General features: G+C 44.5%; 1 protein-coding gene across 1 annotated transcript in view; it reads left to right on the top strand.

Moving 5' to 3' along the window:
• Positions 1 to 23,731, top strand: part of LOC141127346 (uncharacterized) — a 182,528-nt gene that overhangs the window by 85,211 nt on the left and 73,586 nt on the right. Inside the window, exons 4-6 of the mRNA XM_073613687.1 lie at positions 1,851 to 1,952; positions 5,109 to 5,245; positions 13,444 to 13,511. Of these exons, the coding sequence (XP_073469788.1) occupies positions 1,851 to 1,952; positions 5,109 to 5,245; positions 13,444 to 13,511 (307 nt within the window). The remainder of the gene's footprint in view (positions 1 to 1,850; positions 1,953 to 5,108; positions 5,246 to 13,443; positions 13,512 to 23,731) is intronic.

Genomic DNA, 23,731 nt, shown 5'->3' with positions numbered 1-23,731 from the left:
CCCAATATTTTTCATATTTCTGGTGGCTAAAATATCAATAGTTTAAGCATGGAAAACCCTGGTTATCCAAATAGCTGCTCCCAAAACTAAACTCTTTTGGATTTATGCTCCATGAGCAGCTGACCAGCATCCTTTAGGACAAGAAAACCATGTTAGACAAGATCTGGGACCCTTGGCTATGATATGTGCAACCCACTGATTGATAGGGCATTTGGGGTTGATGCAGGAGGAGCTGCTTATTGATACGTACTTGTATCTTCTCCTTCTTATTCGGTCTTTTCTTTCCTTTCCCTCCTTTATATTTACTGTTTGTTGTGGTTTGAACCAGGGGACACTATTTCTTTTGCTTGTATCTGTTTGCTTATGCACAGCAAAGCTGATCATGAGTGGATTACTCCACTCCAATTTTGGGAGAATCATGCCTTATCCCAAAACAGTATGCATGGATTGAGATATTGGGCTTCTGGTGTTTTATGTTAGGTAGACCTTCCTATTTGTGTAATTCTTTTATTTTGTTCTAGGAAGCAAAAGCTATCAATGAATGGGGGATAGCCAGATGAATGAAAGGTCCTCTTCGATTCATAGATTTTGTTTCAATCATATGGACGATATATTACATCGTCTATGAATACAGGAGGTGTGGAAGAAAGGGTGGGAACTGTCACTGCTCCCTCAGCTCTGTTAACCCCCACAACAACGGAAGTTTATGGCTGGGTAGAGGGGATCAGAGGAGGATGATTTCTGCTAAACCAGTAGCTAACAGCACAAATAACACATCACAATTATAGTAACATACTTAGTGATTTTTGTTTTTTAACTAAAGGCTTTAATGAATGACTAAAATTTGGTGTATTACTGCAGGCATAGACTACACTTGCTAGGACAACTGATTACCTTACTGAGCATTGCTTTAAGGGTTTGTTACTGGACTTTTGAGGGTGTGATTATATAATATCCTAAAAGAGAGCCAGGAATGTAAAATAGGCTACAAAACAACAATTTGATACCTGTGAGACTTAGATGGTCAATACATTTTTTTCCATAAATAAAATATATATATTGTGTACTGTGTTTTCAAATGAAATGGGACTAGAGCTCTAGTACAAAATTACGTCTACAGCTTTTTTTGTTTATTTTTTAGATTAAAAATCCTTTCTCAAGTGCTTGTACCTAAAGATACCCTTTCTTGCATGAAAAATGATGTCTAGTAGAGGAAATAGGCTATTATTTCCTTTCCTAATTTGTAAGGTTGACTCTTCTTTTTCGGTTTTTCTCTTCACTGCCTTCACTACTAGTGTGACTGTGCGAAGTTTAGGTGTATGTGTGTGTTTTTTAAAATGTATTTTACATTTTTTGTTTTAATGCAATTGGACTTTTTTCTATCTAAAATATGTTACTATCACAAGAGGGATGAAAAGCCCTCTATGTAGTACTACTATGTAAATGGTAGGTACACTTTAAGAAGACATCGGGAGTATGGCAGATGCTTTCTGTGCTCCCAGCTCATTAAGACCGGGGACACAGAATCTCCAATCTTGCGTGTTTATCGGCCAGTGCCAATTGACCAATGCACTCTATGACTGGGAGGAGGGTTGCCACTCTAATATGGATTGGAGGACTTCACAGCTACCAAGATCACTTCTGTCTAAAAAGGAAAAATAAACAGCTGATTATTTTGAAAACAAACCCATGGATTCTATTGCAATACAAGTCTATGAGTCTGCCAACTAATTGAAAATAGTGCACTTTCTATGTGCGTGTTTGCTTGCCTACTAAAGAAAAACCAAACTGGCAATATATTGAAAAGAGATATTTTATTTCAACTCAGTGTCCATTATTTTTATCCACAGAAGTCATAGTTCCAGTGACCAAAGCACCGGTATACCAACCTAATGAAGCTAACAAAATCACAACGCAGACTACTATAAGCCAAGCATCTAGTACTCCATCTGGTAATTCTATCTCAGCTATATATTTGGTGATGTGTTGCTAGCACTAATAAAGGAAAGTCATAATCAAAAGATTTTGGCTTTAACTAAAGTATTAGTTTAACAATTAGCATTTCCAGTTCAGAGCAGGCAATGGAGACTCAAGCAGCTGTTGCAGCCAGTGTCGTCAGTGGTTATTTCTTTCTAAAGCAGCTACAGCCTGTGTCTTGACAGCAGCTGCTGAGTGGGACCCTTGCTTTCTATGGCGAAGCAGTGATCTATTTACAGAGGTCTGACCCACCCACTACCAAACGTATAGCTCTACAATCAGCAAATCTCATGATCCCTGCTTCCCTGATTCAGGGGCAGATCCATAGTCTAGTCTCGGGAGGGGCATTACAAAATGAATGGCTGAAATCACATCTCATGTGCACCAAAATGGTGCAGGACCCTTTTTTTGGTCCACACTGGAATCGGATTGGATGGTTGTTTTCACATATGCGATCCAAATCCTGCACCTTTTGACAGATCTGCAAACTGATCTGGGGGTGTCATTAACTTTGCATTGACACCGGCAGCAGTTTGCAGATGTCAGTGTTAACCGCCGGCCGGTGATATGGGATGCGGAAACCCACACTGGAATTGCGTTGGTTTCTGCATTGCATATGTGTGAATCAGGACTGAACCTCACCAGAATTTGTCACTGATATCTTTCTTGTTGCAGGGTACATATATGGGCCAGCAGTGTTGGGTCCCTAATCACTTGTCCATCTGCAATCTGTGTCCGCCTGATTAAGTCAGCAGTAGAACATCTCTGGAACTTCCCAGAAGCGCCTAAGCCAGGAATACCACTTACGTCATAGCATGCTATCATGCATCTGTCCTATAGGAAGAGTATCAGAACTCAGGGCTCATATACTTACAAGAACAGTAAAGGCATTCAAGACACTCAAGGAGCAATAGAGATGAGCGGGGATTGCAGCATCACTCATACAGCCAGATGCTTCATTCTCTCTTCATGCCACGCTGGAGCCTGGAGAAGATGGAGGGTGGAGGTCAGTGGAACATTCACACTAAGCGCGGGCGCGGTGAAGGAGGAAGAAGGCTCCGCTCTGAATGCTGGGTCCTCACTCTCCTCCTTTTCAGCTCGGATGTGATGTCACTCACTGGTTGCTAGACACCAGGCAATAGCATCTAGTGCAGTGCGGCGGGCAGTAGAGGCCGGGCCAGCGGCATGGGGGTGCCGTCTCCCTCTCTGCGCCACTGCTGGTCTGCTGCTGAGTCGGTAATATTTTCAGGGGGGGGAATTGCCCCGTTGCCCCCCTTGGATCCGCCCCTGCCCTGTGTGAAGAGTTCTAGCTCTGACGCAGGTTGGTGTGTCAGACCTCTCACTTCTTCCCACATCAGGGTCCCACTCTGCAGCTGTTGGCATTAGGCAGACTTTTCTACTCAGGCTGTGCCTACTTTTTAAAGAAAACCAACTGTAAGACTTTTAACACACCTTTTGTTTTTTCATGTACCTTGAATGTGTTTAGCTGATTATTCAGAAGGTTCATTTTGGCTTTAAGAGCTCCTTCAGATATGTGAGAGTAATGCTGTGAGAGTAATGCTTGCCAATGGAAAAGCTACCTTCATGCACATTCTATGTCTGCTGGCCACAGCTGTTCCTTGCACCCTGTATAGACCAATGGCTGGCTGTTCACATGCAACTGCTCATCTGGGTAGTTATGTACAGTTAGGGGCTCTGACTGGGCCTGGATGCAAATCCTTTGCATCCAGGAATGGCAGTTCTGGCTGCGCACAATCTGGATACAACTAGTCCTGCAGGTTGTTTGTGGCCATGGCACAGAGTGCTACTGTATTCACTCACAGAGTTTATCTGCATATGAATGCTGCAGTCCAGCCACCTCTATCTGCCATCTGAATAAGCCCTGAGAACTTGTTTTTAAGTGTTATATTTTCTAGGACAATTTACTTTAAGTAACCAATCAGAATCCATCCTGGTGGCAGCAGACCAGTATAAGTTGAATTTCAATTGGTTGTTCAGGTGCACTTGAAGTAGTAATTTTTTTCATTTTGGATAGCATAGACAATGGGTAAAACATCTGTTTGTTGCCATCAGTGTCTCCTTTGGAGATGTCTTTTCCCTTCCTGTCCTATGGACACAACAGGAAGTAAGGAAATATCATACAGTTGTCAATGCAACAAGTGTTCCTATTTCAGCCCCAGTTACAATGATCACCAGGACAAATAGAATCATTCTACCTAATGGGGATACAAAAAGCTTAGCCTGACAGTGGTTCTAACCCTTCTATTCTCTATAAAAAAAGCAAAAAAAAAAGTTTGGCTTTAGAGGCAGAATTCTGCTGTATAAATTCGTATGACTTCCTCTGTTTATATTGTCATCCTCCAGTACACCAGCAGATACTCCTATGAGAATTACATAGAAGTCAACTTGGTATAGACAGTTTTTTCTTCATAATTTCAATTTTTTTTATGCTATTGATTTTTTTTTTTGCATAAAGGGGAGCTCCATTCAGTTTTCTGAAAATTAAAAGTCAGCAGCTACAAAAACTGTGGCTGCTGATTTTTAATAAACAGACACATGTACCAGGATCCACAGCTGTGCTCACCCGAGGGAGTGCAGGGACTGTTTTCGGTCCTTGGCGCCGTAATCGTAACTGTGGGAACCTGGCTGTGACAGCTTCACACCCGAGTGCCCCCTGTGCATGCAAAAGCCGTGCTGTGCATTGTCAATGGTCCCATAGTCTTCTGGGACCTGTAATGTGTCCCAGAGGACTGCTGGGAGGGAGGAGGAAGGAGAACTTTCACTCAGATCTCCTAGGTAATCCAAGCCCAAGTGGGAGTGCATATCTGTCAAAACCAGGTACCCACCCCCCCTCCAAGAAAAATATAGGGAAAAGGTCAAAGAGGAGTGAGGGGAGCAAGCCTTAAAGTGGAACTCCCCCTTTTGGGTATAGTTCTGCTTTAATACCATTGGGATACAGTAAGTTGAACATGGAACAATTAAACCACACAACTGTTAAAATAGATGTAAAGTAAAAAATCAAGTAATGACTATGCATATAAGGGTGTAAATTAACAGAAGGCAAGAAATAACTGATATACAATCCTTGCGCATGCATTTTACTTTAACTTTAATAATAATAATTCCTTTAGGTGTAATGTCAACAGGTTTCCCAGCAGTAGTGGATTTTACATTCAACTTGACTTTGGTGAATGTGACTTACAATTCCCAGTTTCAGGATCAGTCCTCTAATATCTACCGTGTCATGTCTGCAATCTTGCGCTTACAGGTAAGAGATGCTTGATAGCAAAAGAATATTGTTTACTATAAATTCCCTTAAGTTATATAGTTTAGGATGTTCTTCTTTGTGGTAAAACAGTTTATTTAACCACTTGAGAACCAGCATGTTACAGCTGCTGTGTCTAGCGTGTTTTTCAGTGCTGGGCACTGTAATAGTATGACTGTCAATTACTCCGTCATGCAACACTGTACCCAAATGAATAGAGCATTATTTTACAGGTATTTATTACCATTTTAAATTTTTACTATACAAAGGAAAAAAAAACAAAACATTTGCAAATAAACCGTTTTATTACATTCTGTTATAAAACATATTAAATAAAAATGTAACACCCAATCTTTTGGTTTATGCTGTTTTTCCAAATGCCCCGGTAGCCCTTGAATCTAAACGCGGGAACTCCACAACGAGCCATGTACTTGCTGGAGAGATGATCTCTTTGTCCCTCCTCAATGTTATGTTTGCTGACTGTTACTGTTCTATATGTTATCATTCTATTATGTGTTCACCCTAGTGTGTTCATATCCCAACTCAGAGTGGCAGGTTCTCCTTTGAACCATATCCAGCTAACCCTCCCTTTATCCCACATATACCCTTATCCTGTCCAAATAGGTGGTTTAGCAGGCCTGTTTCCACCTCGAGAAGTTAAGCTGTGATCCTCTTACCCTTTTCCCTCTTTTTTCACTTCTTTCCCTCCCTCCTTCTCCCCCACTCACCCCTCTCCCCCCGCCCTTTTTTTTTCTCTTTTTTCTTCCCCCTTCTCTCTTTCCTCCCTCCCTCAGTACCCCCCTCCCTCATATCCCGCTCACTACCCTCTCCAGCTTCACGTATCCCTGATACGATCAACCCAATATATCCGCTACACCACTAGATCATGCCGCTCAATACAACGCGCTCAGCTCCCCTCTCTCTCAAAATGTATTCTCTTAACGCTAAAGGCTTGAACATCCCGGAAAAACGCTGCAGTGTCCTGGAGGAGGTATTATGAATTAGGGCTCAAATCCTTTTTATCCAGGAAACACACTTTAAATCCAAAGCAACACCGATATCCCATGGCCTATCATGCCACCTGCCCTGACTCAAAGACTAAGGGGGTCTCCATTCTGCTCTCTAAAACATTATCCTTCGACGTTAAAGATCAGACAATAGACCCAGAAGGCAGATTTATCTTCCTGAAGGGCCTATGGAGAAACATACCGGTGACGCTAGCCAACATTTACTGCCCCAACTCCAGGCAAGTCACATTTATACGGGAGGTCATTGCGAAGCTCACGCTCTTTCACAGGGGCCTATTAATCTTAGGAGGCGATCTCAATGTACCGCTAGACCCTCCAGTAGATATCTCTTCTGGCACTTCCTCCCTTCCATACTCTGCCCTATGCCAAATTAAGCTCCAACTCACATCCCTGACATTACATGACACCTGGCGAACTCTTTACCCACGAGACAGAGACTACACCTCCCCCCCCCACACACACACAATAGGTATTCAAGATTGGATTACCTCTTTGTGACACAGGCAGACCTACCATATCTGCACAGCGCCACTATAAAGAACATGACATTGTCTGATCATCACTCTATCACCACCACCTTCCGATTTCCCGAGGTAGTTACTGCCACCAAAACTTGGAAACTAGATGCGTCCCTTCTTGCGGACCCTGGAGACTTGGCGAACCTTAGACAGGAGCTAGGGGCCTTCTTTCTCCACAATGACACACCGGATGTCTCCCCCATGATGCAATGGGAAGCCCATAAATGTGTCAGTAGGGGACAATTCCTTTCGGCCTCAGCGTGGAGAAAGAGGGAACATCAGGCTCTGGTATTAGCATTATCAGATAAAATACGTACTCTAGAAGCCCAGCATGAATGCACACTAGCACTTGCAACATCGCAGGAATTGACGGAAATGCGCTCCCTTCTCCTAGAAGAACTTTTCAAAAGGGCACACAGACGTGTCACCCTGACTCAAAAACTGTTTTATGAGCAGAGTAATAAGCCAGAGCCACCCAACAATGTAAATTATCCTCCACAATCTCTTCTGGATCCATTCTGAATTTCTGAGCAAATATAGCCCTTCTGCCTTGTCAGCAGATGTCTCACAAGCCCTAGAGGCTCCCCTGACACTAGAGGAATTTTTAGAAGCACTCACAAAACCAGGTAAAAGTCCAGGCCCAGACGGCTATACGGCCCTTTATTATAAGACTTTCTCAGATATTCTGGCGCCACACTTTCTCAAAGCATTTAATTCACTCCCCACCTCTCTTAGCAGATCAGATAAGCTCTTGGAAACTTATATCTCTGTAATCCCCAAGGAAGGGAAAGACCCCACCAACGTTGCTAGCTATCGTCCAATCTCTCTCCTGAATACAGACATCAAGCTTTCTGCCAAAATTTTGGCAAATTGCTTGTCATTCCACATTCCGAGTTGGGTGGGTCTGGATCAGGTTGGACTTGTCCCTGGAAGAGAGGTCAGGGACAACACCATTAAGGCTCTGAACCTGTTTACCTGATTTACCTCCTCGCAACAAGAAGGCTTCTTTTTGGCAATGGACGCGGAGAAGGCGTTCGACAGAGTGGCCTGGGACTATATGAACGCTGTTTTGATCGCGCTGGGGCTCGGACCCCGTATTTGGGCTTTGATCCAGTCGTTGTATGCGAACCCCAGATGCATAAGAGCTAACCCAGATATCACAGGTTTACAGATCCAGGAACGGGAATTTAAAATTGCAGCTTTTGCGGACGACGTTCTACTTTTTCTTTCCTCTCCACTGACATCTTTACCCAATCTCCTACATACACTGGAACACTTCAAACACATATCCAACTTAAAAATAAATTACTCCAAATCATTTGCGTTAAATATATCCATGGGCCTGGCCAAACAATGTCAGCTCAATTTCCCCTTTCTATGGAAAGCGGGCGCTATAACCTGCCTGGGCATTCAACTCCCTGCTGATCTAACAGAGCTTTATAGCAGAAACTTTCAGACAGAATTACAGAAAATTTGCCAAGATCTCCAGAAATGGGACAGACTGACAATATCCTGGTTTGGACGAGCGTCCATTCTTAAAATGACAATCCTGCCCCGCCTGCTATACAAAATGCAAACAGTACCTGTTCGCCTACCACCCTCATTTTTTGGACTGTATAAGTCCATATGTAGAACCTTCCTTTGGGGTAAAAAAAACCCCCACAGATAAGCTGGATGAAATTGGTACTTCCCAAGGAATGTGGAGGTATTGGTCTCCCTGACCTTCAACGCTACTACCGGGCGGTCCATTTAGCACAAATTGTTGACTGGAGACTACACAGTCGATGTAAAGACTGGGTCTCTTTAGAACACCTGGTGGAGAATTTGGATTTATGTCATGCTCCCTGGCTCTCTAGAAGACACATCTTTCTACAAGCTTCATCACATCCCCTAGTATAGGAGCTACTCTACACGAATTTGACAGGGCATGTACTGTACATGCAGTCTCGGCTAAATTTTGCCCCATCACTCCAGTGAGGGGTAACCCAGACTTTCCCCCAGGACTCTCAGGTGCCTTCTTGAGAGCCAAGTGGCCACACATGGAAATGCTAGCTAAACGCTTCATCCAAAGAGGACGCATCCTACGACAAACTGATCTGGCTAAACTCTCTAACACAGGGATATTCCCGTTCTGGCCCTACATCCAGATTAAACACTTTCTAGAGGACCCATCCCGCAAGCAAGGTTTTACAAAGCTCCCCACTACCTTGGAGTCGCTCTGCACTCGCTCGACCCCCAATGCCATGTCATCTCCACGCTATACCCATCGTTATTCGAAGAATCTCCCACACTCTTGCGCTCAGAACATTCCTACTCGGAATCTGCCCTGGGATCTGAGATAGACGGGGAGAGCTGGGACCGCATTCATCTATACATTCACAAAGGGTCCCTGAACGTCTCTGTTCAAAAAAACGCATATAAATTAAAAACTCGCTGGTACAGAACACCAGATCTGATACATAAATTCCCCCCCTCTGTGTCTGATCGCTGTTGGCGGTGTGGTTTGGAGCGTGGGCACATTCCTCCATATCTGGTGGGATTGCTCGGCGCTCCAACCATTCTGGCGCAAAGTACACGAACTGATCAAACAAGTGACGCTGCCTCCACTGGACTTTTGTCCTGCGCAATACCTCTTACATTTCGCTAAACTCTCTAAAAAACAATATTACAAGTCGGTTGCCATGCATATGATCAATGCTGCAAGAATGTGTATTCCAATCCACTGGCGGTCCACATCCCCACCTTCCATCCCCGAATGGCTTAACAGAGTAAATCGTATTGCTGAAATGGAGGAACTGATCTATACTACCTTGGATAACATTTCCAAATACACAGACACCTGGGAAGCATGGATAACCTTCAAAAGAACCCAATTGTATCAAGATCTTAGAAACGCCTCAAACTAACTCCCAAATGAGGAGGCTCCACCCCCGTGTGTGAAGCCAAATTCGAACTCTAGCACAGTTATGACTCTCGGAGGGTACTGACCACTAGAAGCTGGAGAGGGTAGTTGGTGCCGATTTCACCCCCTCTCCGCAGCAGTTTCCCCCCCTTGTACTTCACCTCTGTACCTTCCCCCTGCTTGTTCCCCCCCTTCCCCTCCTCTACCCTCACCCCCCCTTTGTTTTATTTTCTCTCTCTTTTCTTTCCCTCCTTCTCCCCGTGTACCTCTCTCTCTACACTTTTACTTCCCCTTTCCCCGCTTAAACCTCCCCCCTGAAGATATATACGACTAGGTGTCATAACATCCCTGAATTTCTGCTCATTATATAGAGATGTTTAATCCTGATTCAAAGCAATCCTATTTGACTGAATTGTAGTCGTATATGTATTGATAAAACAGGCTCACTGAGCCATGGTTGTACATGCTAAATCTGTGTTTTTTTTTTCAATAAAATCTTTATGCAAAAAAAAAAATGTAAATTTAAAAATTGTCAGGACAAGAAAACCACCATAATGACCTCTTTTTGGAAAGTAGACACCCCAAGGTGACCTTATTTTGTGCTACAGTTTTTTGGAAATGAAGAAACATGCTGCTATTGAGGAGTTAAAACACAGAGCTTAAAATGAGGGGGACAAACGTGGGATTTTATATAAGGGCGTATATCCACTGGTAGAAATAGTACATATATATTAAATGTATCCATAGATGACAGAAATACATAAAAAAATGTTTTTTTAATAGTACATTCCAGCCAAAGATGGTACAGATTAAGAACATTGGTCAGATAGTTGCACACAGCAGCAAAACATTGAAGTCATCACATTCATGAGGTTGTAAAAACTGGTAAAAACTGTAACAGACCAAAATACCAAAATAGGAATAGCTAATGAACATGTTTAAATTGATGACCAATAGTAGTAGGTAATTAATTAATTTAATAAAAATGATCGAGATTGCATCCATATGTTCTACGCGTTTCATTAAACCATTCACTTCCTCAGGAGCAGGTGCAACCCTTGTATCTATAAAAATATATGTATAAGCAACACTATAGCTGAGTGGTCACCAATTTACAATATACAAAATGATATATTACTTAGATAAACAAACAAAAAACTGTATCTTCATGAAATTGACTTACTGATCAACTAGGACAGTACACATGTGGTGTGGATGGCCAGGGATTGACTAGGAGCGTCTCGCCTGGGAACTGTGGGAGCTACACCCATGTAGGTCAGATGGTATTTGGCAAACTGCAATGGGAGTGCAAGTCCTCAAAGGGGGGGTCCTAGATGGCCCATAGATTATTCTAAAAAGTTTAAATAGTATGTATATATATTAATTTGTTCCGGGTAGGGAGTTAAATATCTAGAGTAACCTATGTGTATACAGACTACCAGTCAGTCCCAGAACCAAGAGAAAGACATTGAATAGTGACTGACTTTAATAGTGGTATAATAGAAGGACAGCCAAGGCAAGTGCAGTGAGTACTGATATTAAGTAAGAGTGTGTGTTCCAAAGCAAGGTGAAGGGAGCAGGTGTTACGTAAGAGTGTGTGTTCCAAGGCAACGTGAAGGGAGCAGGTGTTAAGTAAGAGTGTGTGTTCCAAGGCAAGGTGAAGGGAGCAGGTGTAAAAAGAAATTGATTAAAAAGTGAAGCCCAAAAGCTAGTGAAAATAATAAGATAGAATAAAATAGAAACATAGCCATTATGAAGGTAAACCAATAAGGTGAATGTAAAAAAGATTAGGTGCAGAGGATCTAGTTGCTTATAGGTATACCTTGTGTACTTGATTGTATCCATAATCTGTAATGTGCACACCCACCGGGAGAATCGCAAAATCCCATGCTGGTTATGGGAGGTATATATATACACATACTCATCCAATCAGCCTGACCAATGGGCAGCTCCCAACATCACGCAGGTGTTCCACATAGGGAGGTGCGTCATCATCTGATCGGTGAAGCCAGTCAGATGTATGGCACCAAGCAAGCTCCTTCCCAGATTGGACACCGATGACAACTCATGCACCGGTGTGCCAGCGCCACCATGTGACATCACACGCACAGCACGGAGGGTGTAGCACCGATGCACTGCAGCCCATCCCGCCCCTGCCCCCAAGAGGGAGGGAGGGGGAGGGTGACTGTAGCGCATTGAAGTTCCCGGGACCAGACAGGACAGCCATCCCAGGCAACCACATCAATGGAAACAGAACACACATTGTAAAGTTTCTAAGTTCATACTGACCAGAGGGAGTGGTAACAATAGTATTATAGCCACATGGAATTGTACTGTGGACCTCAAACATGGAGAGGCAAACCCCCGGAATGGCTGGGAAATGAAGCCATTCCAGAGAAAATATGTGTATGTGGAAGAATACCTCCATCCCTAAATTTATGGACAATGGGGGGAGGGTTGGGACTTTATATGAGGCCATATGGTAATATGCCTTCATCCCTAAAACAACGGCACTTGTTAATTGTGCACTAGATACATTAAAGTGGTTGTAAACTTCAGACATGAAATCCAAACATAGCATGCCTTTCAATAGTGTTTACATGCCTGTCCCCAAAGCACTAAGTGTCATTTCTCTCCGCTGTCTTGTTCCTCTGCTATCTGCATGAGTCATTTCTGACAAGTTTTCCTTACATGTATAGGTCATATACAGAGGGATCAGGAGGTTATCGGGTTAATGTATAGGTTACATACAGTGGGAGGATGGAAATGAAAGGGTTAATGTGCAGATGTACTGTATAAGGAAGGTGGGGGGTTAATATGCAGGTCAGATCAGAGACAGAATGGAGCTGACATATACTGTAGAGGAGTGAATTACTGTAGAGAGGTGGATGACACTAATTCTAGTACTGGATGATACTGGTATTCATTTACATTGATACTGGATGGATACAATCAGGAAGCTTTTTTCCTCTCACGCACAGAAAATGAAAGTCATCTGATAACCACAGCCATTGTTTACATTTCGGTGATGCTGTGATTGGTCACAACAATCATCTGGTACAATTGCATTTGCTCTGCACATTCTGTTTGTGAACTTCACTGATCAATGGATAGTGTGCTCACAGTACAGTACTCATGTGTACAAGATTGTGTACAAGATTATGCACAAGATTATTTTACAAAAATGACTTTTTGATATGTTGTCCTGCCCTCAGGAGTGAGCTGCCCATCTGTTTAGGTATTAAGGGTGGGTGGTAAGTAGTTAAGATACAAAGAAAATATGGCTTGTGTATAGCTCCTTTAAGGAGCTACAACATTCATATTTTTTTACAGTGGTCTGAAGTGGAAATCCAGCTATATCCACCAGCCAAACACAACAGAGTTATTTTTTTTAAAATAACAAACATGTCATACCTACTCAGTGGTTTTGCACAGAGTAGCCCTGATCCTCCTCTTCACAGGTCCCCCCGCTGGCTCTCCTGGCCCCACTCTTCTGCAAAGTGCCCCCACAGCAAACAGTCTGCTGTGGGGGCACCCAAGCAGGCTCACTCCTGCTCTGGGTGTCCATTCAAACACAGAGCCACAGCTCTGCCCTGCCTCCTTTCATGAGCCTTTAGAACCACTTTAACTGTACAATAGGTGCAAGCATGTCCTCAGTAGTTATTTTCAATACAATGTACTGGATTTTTATACTGATTTTCATTTAGTTTAGCACATGTCTCTTGTCTTGTGAATGATTCTTTTTTGTTTTAGATCGATCAGGTGTTCCGAAACACAAGCATCGGGGCTGCATATACAGGATGCAGAGACTTAATGTTCAGGTACTGTCTTCAAATTTACTTAACCACTTCAGCCCCGGAAGGATTTACCCCCTTCCTGACCAGAGCACTTTTTACAATTTGGCACTGCGTCGCTTTAACTGCTAATTGCGCGGTCATGCAATGCTGTACCCAAACGAAATTTGCGTCCTTTTCTTCCCACAAATAGAGCTTTCTTTTGATGGTATTCGATCACCTCTGCCGTTTTTATTTTTTGCGCTATAAATGGAAAAAGACAGAAAATTTTGAAAAAAAATGATATTTTCTACTTTTTGTTATAAAAAAATCCAATAAACTCAATTTTAGTCATACATTCAGGCCAAAATGTATTCGGTCACATGTCTTTGGTAAAAAAAATGTCAATAAGTGTATATTTATTGGTTTGCGCAAAAGTTATAGCGCCTACAAACTAGGGTACATTTTCTGGAATTTACACAGCCTTTAATTTATGACTGCCTATGTCATTTCTTGAGGTGCTAAAATGGCAGGGCAGTACAAAACCCCCACAAACGACCCCATTTTGGAAAGTAGACACCCCAAGGAAATTGCTGAGAGGCATGTTGAGCCCATTGAATATTAATTTTTTTTGTCCTAAGTGATTGAATAATGACTAAAAAAAAAAAAAATTACAAAAAGTTGTCACTAAATGATATATTGCTCACACAGGCCATGGGCATATGTGGAATTGCACCACAAAATATATTCAGCTGCTTCTCCTGAGTACGGGGATACCACATGTGTGGGACTTTTTGGGAGCCTAGCCACGTACGGGACCCCGAAACCAACCACCGCCTTCAGGATTTCTAAGGGTGTAAATTTTTGATTTTACTCCTCACTGCCTATCACAGTTTTGAAGGCCGTAAAATGCCCAGATGGCATAACCCCCCCCCCCCCAAATGACCCCATTTTGGAAAGTAGACACCCCAAGCTATTTGCTTTGAGGCATGTTGAGTCCATGGAATATTTTATATTTTGACACAAAATGCGGGAAACTGACACATTTTTTTTTTTTTTGCACAAAGTTGTCACTAAATGATATATTGCTCACACAGGCCATGGGCATTTGTGGAATTGCACCCCAAAATACATTTAGCTGCTTCTCCTGAGTATGGGGATACCACATATGTGGGACTTAGCTTGGAGTGTCTACTTTCCAAAATGGGGTCATTTGGGGGGTTTTGTGCCATCTGGGCATTCCATGGCCTCCGAAACTGTGATAGGCAGTGAAGAGTGAAATCAAAAATTTACGCCCTTAGAAAGCCTGAAGGTGGTGCTTGGTTTTCGGGGTCCCGTACGAGGCTAGGCTCCCAAAAAGTCTCACGCATGTGGTATCCCCATACTCAGGAGAAGCAACAAAATGTATTTTGGGGTGTAATTTCACATATTCCCATGGCATGTTTGAGCAATATATCATTTAGTGACAACTTTGTGCAAAAAAATAAAAATAAAAATTTGTCTCATTCTGGCAACTTGTGTCACAATATAAAATATTCCATGGACTCGACATGCCTCTCAGCAAATAGCTTGGGGTGTCTACTTTCCAAAATGGGGTAATTTGGGGGGGTTTTGAACTGTCCTGGCATTTTATGCACAACATTTAGAAGCTTATGTCACACATCACCCACTCTTCTAACCACTTGAAGACAAAGCCCTTTCTGACACTTTTTGTTTATGTGAAAAAATTATTTATTTTTGCAAGAAAATTACTTTGAACCCCCAAACATTATATATTTTTTTAAAGCAAATGCCCTACAGATTAAAATGGTGGGTGTTTCTTTTTCTTTTTTTCACACAGTATTTGCGCAGCGATTTTTCAAACGCATTTTTTGGGGAAAGAACACACTTTTTTACATTTTAATGCACTAAAACACACTATATTGCCCAAATGTTTGATGAAATAAAAAAGATGATCTTAGGCCGAGTACATGGATACCAAACATGACATGCTTTAAAATTGCTTACAAATGTGCAGTGGCAACAAAATAAATACATTTTTAAAATCCTTTAAAAGCCTTTACAGGTTACCACTTTAGATTTACAGAGGAGGTCTACTGCTAAAATTACTGCCCTCGATCTGACCTTCACGGTGATACCTCACATGCATGGTGCAATTGCTGTTTACATTTGACGCCAGACCGACGCTTGCGTTCGCCTTAGTGCGAGAGCGGGGGGACAGGGGTGCTTTTTTTTTTTTTTTTCCTTTATTATTTTTTTTCTTTTTTATCTTATTTTTAAACTGTTCCTTTCATTTTTTATTTTTTTTTAATCATTTTTATTGTTATCTCAGGGAATGTAAATATCCCCTATGATAGCAATAGGTAGTGACAGGTACTCTTTTTTGAAAAAATTGGGGTCTATTAGACCCTAGATTTTTCCACTGCCCTCAAAGCATCTGACCACACCAAGATCGGTGTGATAAAATGCTTCACCAATTTCCCAATGGCACTGTTTACATCTGGCGAAATCTAAGTCATAAAATGCTCGTAGCTTCTGGTTTCTTAGGCCATAGAGATGTTTGGAGTCACTCTGGTGTCTGATCAGCTCTATGGTCAGCTGGCTGAATCACCGGCTGCATTCTCAGGTTCCCTGTTGAGACAGGAGAGCCAGAGAAAAACACGGAAGACGGTGGGGGAGGGGGGACATTCCCTCCCACTGCTTGTAAAAGTAGTCTAGAGGCTAATTAGCCACTAGGATTGCTTTTACATGAAAGCCGACCGCTGGCTGAAAAGAATGATACCAAGATGATACCTAAACCTGCAGGCATCATTCTGGTATAACCACTCAAAGTCGTGAATGGCGTACTTGAAGACAAAAAAATGGTTAACAATAAAACACAGTAAACGGTAAAGTATAAAAAATTGCATACCTGAAAAGCAAACATGATAAAACATAATAACAATAAAACATTGCAGAATAGAATACAGTAAAAAAGAGCGGAGAATAGAGAGAGAGAGAACAATAAAACGACAACTATTTTTTTTTATTTTATATTTTTGTTTGTGTTTCTTTTTTTTTTTTTTTTTTTATGCCGCGTACACACGGTCGGACTTTCCGGCATACTTGGTCCGGCGGACCAGAGTGTGCCGGACAATCCGCCCGTGTGTGGGCGGCGGCGGACTTTTCCGGCGGACTTCTTCCCAAAAGCCCGCCGGACCTAGATTTGAAACAAGTTTTAAATCTTTCCGTAGGACTCAGTTTCGGGCGGAAAGTCCGCTCGTGTGTGTGCTGGTCCGACGGAAAGCCCGCTCGTGTGTAGGCTGGTCCGACGGACCAGATACGACGCGAGGGCAGGGTATTGCATCTCGCGCTCTCTGCAATAGGAAAAACAAATTTTCCTATTGCGGTGAGCGCGGTGCATGCCAGGCCCTTAGGTCTGGTATGGATTATAAAGGGAACCCCCTACGCCGAAAAAGGGGTCCCCCCTAAAATCCATACCAGACCCCGATCCGAGCACGCAGCCTGGCCGGTCAGGAAAGGGGGTGGGGACGAGCGAGCGCCCCCCCCCCCCTCCTGAACCGTACCAGGCCGCATGCCCTCAACATGGGGGGTGGGTGCTTTGGGGGAGGGGGGCGCCCTGCGGGGCCCCCCCACCCCAAAGCACCTTGTCCCCATGTTGATGAGGACAAGGGCCTCTTCCCGACAACCCTGGCCGTTGGTTGTCGGGGTCTGCGGGCGGGGGCTTATCGGAATCTGGGAGCCCCCTTTAATAAGGGGGCCCCCAGATCCCGGCCCCCCACCCTATGTGAATGAGTATGGGGTACATGGTACCCCTACCCATTCACTTAGGGAAAAAGTGTAAGTAATAAAACACACTACACAGGTTTTTAAAATATTTTATTAAACAGCTCCGGGGGGGGATCTTCCTCCGGCTTCGGGGGTCTTCTTCCGGCTTCGGGGGTCCCTCCGCTTCATCTTCTCCCGACGTCCGGTTGGTTCTTCTCCGCTCTCTTCTCCCGGTGTTCCTGTTCTTCGGCCGGCTCCTCTGCTGTCTTCAAGTAGCTCTCTTGCCAGCAGAGGTCCGGACTTCTGGGCTTCTGGGCTTCTGGGCTTCTCTTCCCCAGATGTTGACACGACGCTCTCTCCTGCTGGACTGCTCTCCGAGGGCTGCGTTGTGACTTATATAGGTAGAGACCCCGCCCCCTTTTGATGTCACAGTCCCTGGGCATGCTGGGACTGTGACGTTTTAGGGGGCGTGGTCACTGGGTGATGTTGACCACGCCCCCTAAAACATCACAGTCCCAGCATGCCCAGGGACTGTGACATCAAAAGGGGGCGGGGTCTCCACCTATATAAGTCATAACGCAGCCCTCGGAGAGCAGTCCAGCAGGAGAGAGCGTCGTGTCAACATCTGGGGAAGAGAAGCCCAGAAGCCCAGAAGCCCAGAAGCCCAGAAGTCCGGACCTCTGCTGGCAAGAGAGCTACTTGAAGACAGCAGAGGAGCCGGCCGAAGAACAGGAACACCGGGAGAAGAGAGCGGAGAAGAACCAACCGGACGCCGGGAGAAGATGAAGCGGAGGGACCCCCGAAGCCGGAAGAAGACCCCCGAAGCCGGAGGAAGATCCCCCCCCCGGAGCTGTTTAATAAAATATTTTAAAAACCTGTGTAGTGTGTTTTATTACTTACACTTTTTCCCTAGGTGAATGGGTAGGGGTACCATGTACCCCATACTCATTCACATAGGGTGGGGGGCCGGGATCTGGGGGCCCCCTTATTAAAGGGGGCTCCCAGATTCCGATAAGCCCCCGCCCGCAGACCCCGACAACCAACGGCCAGGGTTGTCGGGAAGAGGCACTTGTCCTCATCAACATGGGGACAAGGTGCTTTGGGGTGGGGGGGCCCCGCAGGGCGCCCCCCTCCCCCAAAGCACCCACCCCCCATGTTGAGGGCATGCGGCCTGGTACGGTTCAGGAGGGGGGGGGGGCGCTCGCTCGTCCCCACCCCCCTTTCCTGACCGGCCAGGCTGCGTGCTCGGATCGGGGTCTGGTATGGATTTTAGGGGGGACCCCACGCCGTTTTTTCGGCGTAGGGGGTTCCCTTTATAATCCATACCAGACCTAAGGGCCTGGTATGCCCCGCGACGGGGCTCGCAAGGTGTCAATCTCGCCGATAAAAGCGGCAAGATTGACATCCTTTTCTAGTCCCGTCGCACCTGAGTCACGTTCAAAATGAACGGACTTGTCCGTGTGTGGGCAAGTCCGTTCATTCTGAAAGTCCGCCGGAACTCCGGCGAAAGTCCGTCGGAAAGATGGGCGGACTTAGCCCGCCGGAAAGTCCGGGTGTGTGTGGGCAAGTCCGTCCGTTTTAAAGTCCGGCGCACCTGGCAGACAAAGTCCGTCGGAAAGTGTGCCGGACCAAGTAGGATAGAAAGTCCGACCGTGTGTACGCGGCATTACACTTTTTTTTGTAACTAACTTTTATAACTGTAACCGGTTCCAGGTTCGGGTCTCTCAAAATGCGATGGCATCTTGGGAGACCCTGTGAAAGTGTGTCCTAGTCTGTGCAATCCTGTACCCTACGCTAATACTCAACTAGTGTATGGTAGTGTTCAAAACATTCACCAATGCAAAGACCAGGATTGTCAGGACAGGAGGGACAATAATAGCGGGTGTCACGCCTATATCCGCGCTTGCTGCAGACACGACATCTTTTTGGGGGGGTTCGTTGGGTAGGGGTACTCGGGAGGACATAAAAATGCCTCTCATGCAGCCGACTGCATTTGGTTGGGGATGTGAATGGGGGAAGTACGGGCGCTGCAGAAGTGGTGGGTTCCCAATTAGAATTGGCGAATGCAGCAGGATGGGCATTATGGGCACGACGGGCCTGTGTTTGTCTTCTTCTTGGTGGCAGCGGGACACTACTTGTGCTTGCCACCTCACCAGCTTGAACTGCACTTATGGGACTCGCCACGTCACCAATTGTTACTGCAGTGCTGGTTTGACTACAACCGGGGTGTACTAGGCCGCTGGTGCTTGCCAGTTCACCAAAACGCTACCAAAAAAACTGTTAGCGATCGCAGGGATCAGGCCTGACTCTGCGAATGCTGCAGTTATGTGTTTAGTGTTTTATAAGTGACAGTGATCGATCAATACTGCACTTGGGTGGGCTGGGCAGAGGGGCAAAACGCAGGTGCTAGCAGGTATCTGGGCTGATCCCGCTAACACTGCATTTTTGGAAACCCTAAACTGCTGGGGACGCTAGTATAAATCTGATCAGATCAGATATTGATCCGTTCAGATACTATACCACTAAGGGAGGTGTACGGTGCATGCGTGGGTGTTAGCGATACTGGCGCTAACCTGACGCTGCTTGGGGCTAGTGTTTGCCAGTTCACCAAAACGCTACCAAAAAAACTGTTAGCGATCGCAGGGATCAGTCCTGACTCTGCGAACGCTGCAGTTATGCGTTTAGTGTTTTGTAAGTGACAGTGATCGATCGATACTGCACTTGGGTGGGCTGGGCCAGGCGGAGGGGCAAAACGCAGGTGCTAGCAGGTATCTGGGCTGATCCCGCTAACACTGCGTTTTTGGGAACCCTAAACTGCTGGGGACGCTAGTATAAATCTGATCGGATCAGATATTGATCTGTTCAGATACTATACCACTAAGGGTGGTGTACGGTGCGTGCGTGGGTGTTAGCGGTACTGGCGCTAACCTGACACTGCCTGGGGCTGGTGCTTGCCAGTTCACCAAAATGCTACCAAAAAAACTGTTAGCGATCGCAGGGATCAGTCCTGACTCTGCGAACGCTGCAGTTATGCGGTTAGTGTTTTGTAAGTGGCAGTGATCGATCGATACTGCACTTGAGTGGGCTGGGCTGGGCCAGGCGGAGGAGCAAAACGCAGGTGCTAGCAGGTATCTGGGCTGATCCTGCTAATACTGCGTTTTTGGGAACCCTAAACTGCTGGGGACGCTAGTATAGATCTGATCGGATCAGATATTGATCCGTTCAGATACTATACCACTAAGGGAGGCGTATGCTGCGTGCGTGGGTGTTAACGGTACTGGCGCTAATCTGACGCTGCCTGGGGCGACGCATATCACCGCCGGGCGATCAGGGGGCTAAACCTTTATTTGGTAATAAACGGTGGGTTCCCTGACACTATAAAAAATAAACGAACTAACCAGCGTCACCCGTAACAGTTATACGGTGATCACTGGTGAAAGGGCTAACTAGGGGGCAATCAAGGGGTTAAAAAATTTATTCGGTAGTATATGGGGGTCCCTGTCGCTATAAAACGCTGACGGCGAACCTAAATATTTACCTCCCTAACTAGCGTCACCAGTGACACTAATACAGCGATCAGAAAAATGATCGCTTAGTGACAGTGGCGACGGGGGGGTGATCAAGGGGTTAAAACTTTAGTAGGGGGGGTTAGGGGGGTACCCTAGACCTACAGGGGGCTAACCCTAACTGCCCTACCACACTAACTGTCACAAACTGACACCATGCAGTAATCAGGAAAAAAAAAAAAACTGCTTGGTGTCAGTGTGACAGGGGGGGGAGGGGTGATCGGGGATGATCGGGGGGGGGGGGGTCGGGGGGTAAAGGGGGGTGTTTTGTGTGCCTGGCATGTTCTACTGGGATGTGTTGTGTTTTACACTCACATTTCAGTCTTCTCTCCTCAGCGCCGGAACGGAAAACACCGAGCCGAGGAGAGATGACGTCACATCCCCTGCCTCTGTGTACTATACAGAGGCAGGGGAAGATTCTGATTGGCTGGGAGCGATCGCGAGGGGGGGCCACGAATGGATGGCCTCCCCCTCATCACTGAACGCTCCCAGACCAAAGCAGCCCGCCTCTGGCACTGAGGGGGGTCCGATCGGACCCCCCCGCCCGCGAGAAGGCAATCACTTACCAGGTACGTGATTTTGCCTGCCTGTGCCATTCTGACGATGTATATCGTCGTTAGGCGGTCGGCAAGTGGTTAATGCTTAGTATTCGATTCTAGATTTTTTCAATTTCTAGTTTGTTAATACTCAAAACATATGAAATAATCAGTAAACAGTAGACATGTGCACACTGAAATATTTTGTTTCGGAATTTTGTTTTCGTCCAAAAAATAAATTTATTTAGTTACTCCCGAAATTCGTTTTTATTTATTTTGTTTCGTTAAAAAATGCATTTGACCGAAAATCCAAAATAATTAAGGTCAAATCTGTCATTGAAGGCTTATGGTGTCTGTCGAATGTTCTAAGAAGATTCGACGGAGCAGCTAAACTGTACGACGCCGCAATCGTACATTTCCAGTCGACTGCTCCCCCTACAAGCTATAGTAGAATTTTAATGTTGTATGACACTTGTATGACACTTCATGTCGAATCTTTTCTCTCTATGTCGAATAATCTTGGACTAATAGAGTTAGGTTAGGCACATTTGACCTTTTTTGCTATTGTCTCTATAATGTTGAATCTTTTCTCTCTATGTCGAATCTTTTCTCTCTATGTCGAATCTTTTCACTCTATGTAGAATAATCTTGGACTAATAGAGCTAAGGTTAGGCACATTCGACAACAGGTTCGATGGACACAGAACGCTATTGTCAGCGTCATGTCGAATCTCCTATCTTTATCGAACTGTTGCCATAACAAAAACGAAAATAAAGCATTTGTTTATGTTGGATCTTTCGGTTTTCAGATTATGCACGTTCGTTATCGTTTGTCAAAACGATAACGAAAATACCCGAAATTCGGACGAAAATGCATTCCGACAAAAACGAATGCACATGTCTAGTAAACAGTTGTAAACAGAGCACTCCACTCCCAGCACTTATGAACCAAAATGCCAAAAGGATAATACTAGCAGCTACTATAAATAAAACGAAATCATAAACAAATATGCTGAATGTATCCAACATTAGCAGCGCTCTAATTTAAATGTGATTGAAATTTGTAAACCCATCCATTTCAATATAAATGTGTAAAGTCCATCCTTATATTTACATATCAGAATAAAAAGTCCATCCATATTATCTATGTGCGGTATAAATCCTAACCGATTAGCCGTCACCACACCTCGTGAGATCTCTCCCCTATGGTAAAGAACTCACCGGTTAAAGATAGGAATGCGCCTGTGTTAACATCCACTAATCCACAAATAATTACACATCCACAAATATGCAGCGTTCATTGTGCAGGAGCATATCCTTCACTTCAAGTCACACAACAGGTGATCACAGCTGCCTTCATAGGATTTCCTCCACTTTGTAATGGTCCACCCAAACCAGTCAGCCTGCTCTTCCTCTAGCCTCAGACACTATCTACATTCCCCGCTTCCTTCAAGGAAATCCTGTGAAGGCAGCTGTGATCACCTGTTGTGTGAGTTGAGGTGAAGGCTATGCTCCTGCACAATGAATGCTGCATATTTGTCACAGTGAAGAGTTTGTGGCTGTGATGGGATTGAGTCATACAACTGTCCAATAACTTCATGGCATCTCCCATTGTAGAACCAAAGACGACATTATGAGTGACACTAATGCCGCGTACACACGGTCGGAATTTCCAATAACAACTGTTTGATGTGAGCTTGTTGTCGGAAATTTCGACCGTGTGTAGGCTCCATTGGACATTTGCTGTCGGAATCTCCGACAACAAAAAATAGAGAGCTGGATCTCAAATTTTCCGACAATAAAATCCATTCTTGGAAATTCCGATTGTGTGTACACAATTCCGATGCACAAAATTCCACGCATGCTCGGAATCATGCAGAAAAGCCGCACTGGCTATTGAACTTAATTTTTCTCGGCTCGCCATATGTGTTGTACGTCACCGCATTCTTGACGTTCTGAATTTCCGACAACATTTGTGTGACCATGTGTATGCAAGACAAGTTTGAGCCAACATCCGTTGGAAATAAATCCACGGTTTTGTTGTCGAAATATCCGATCGTGTGTACGCAGCATTAGATGGAAGGATCGGATCGTAACTCCTTGAATGGATGTTAACACAGGCGCATTTCTATCTTTTATCTGGTGAGTTCATTACCATAGGGGAGAGATCTCACGAGGTGTGGTGATGACTAATCGTTTAGGATTTATACCGCACATGGATAATATGGATGGACTTTTTATTCTGATTTTATTAATCTGATATATGTGAATATAAGGATGGACTTTAAACATTTATATTGAAATGGATGGATTTACAAATTTCAATCACATTTAAATTAGTGTATATAGAAGAATACTAAAGCGCTGATATGAATATGTGCAAATGGTGAGAAATAACT

The sequence above is a fragment of the Aquarana catesbeiana genome, linkage group LG01, assembly GCF_042186555.1.
Source record: "Aquarana catesbeiana isolate 2022-GZ linkage group LG01, ASM4218655v1, whole genome shotgun sequence".
NCBI lineage: Eukaryota > Metazoa > Chordata > Amphibia > Anura > Ranidae > Aquarana > Aquarana catesbeiana.
This window is presented reverse-complemented; position numbering and strand designations above follow the sequence as displayed.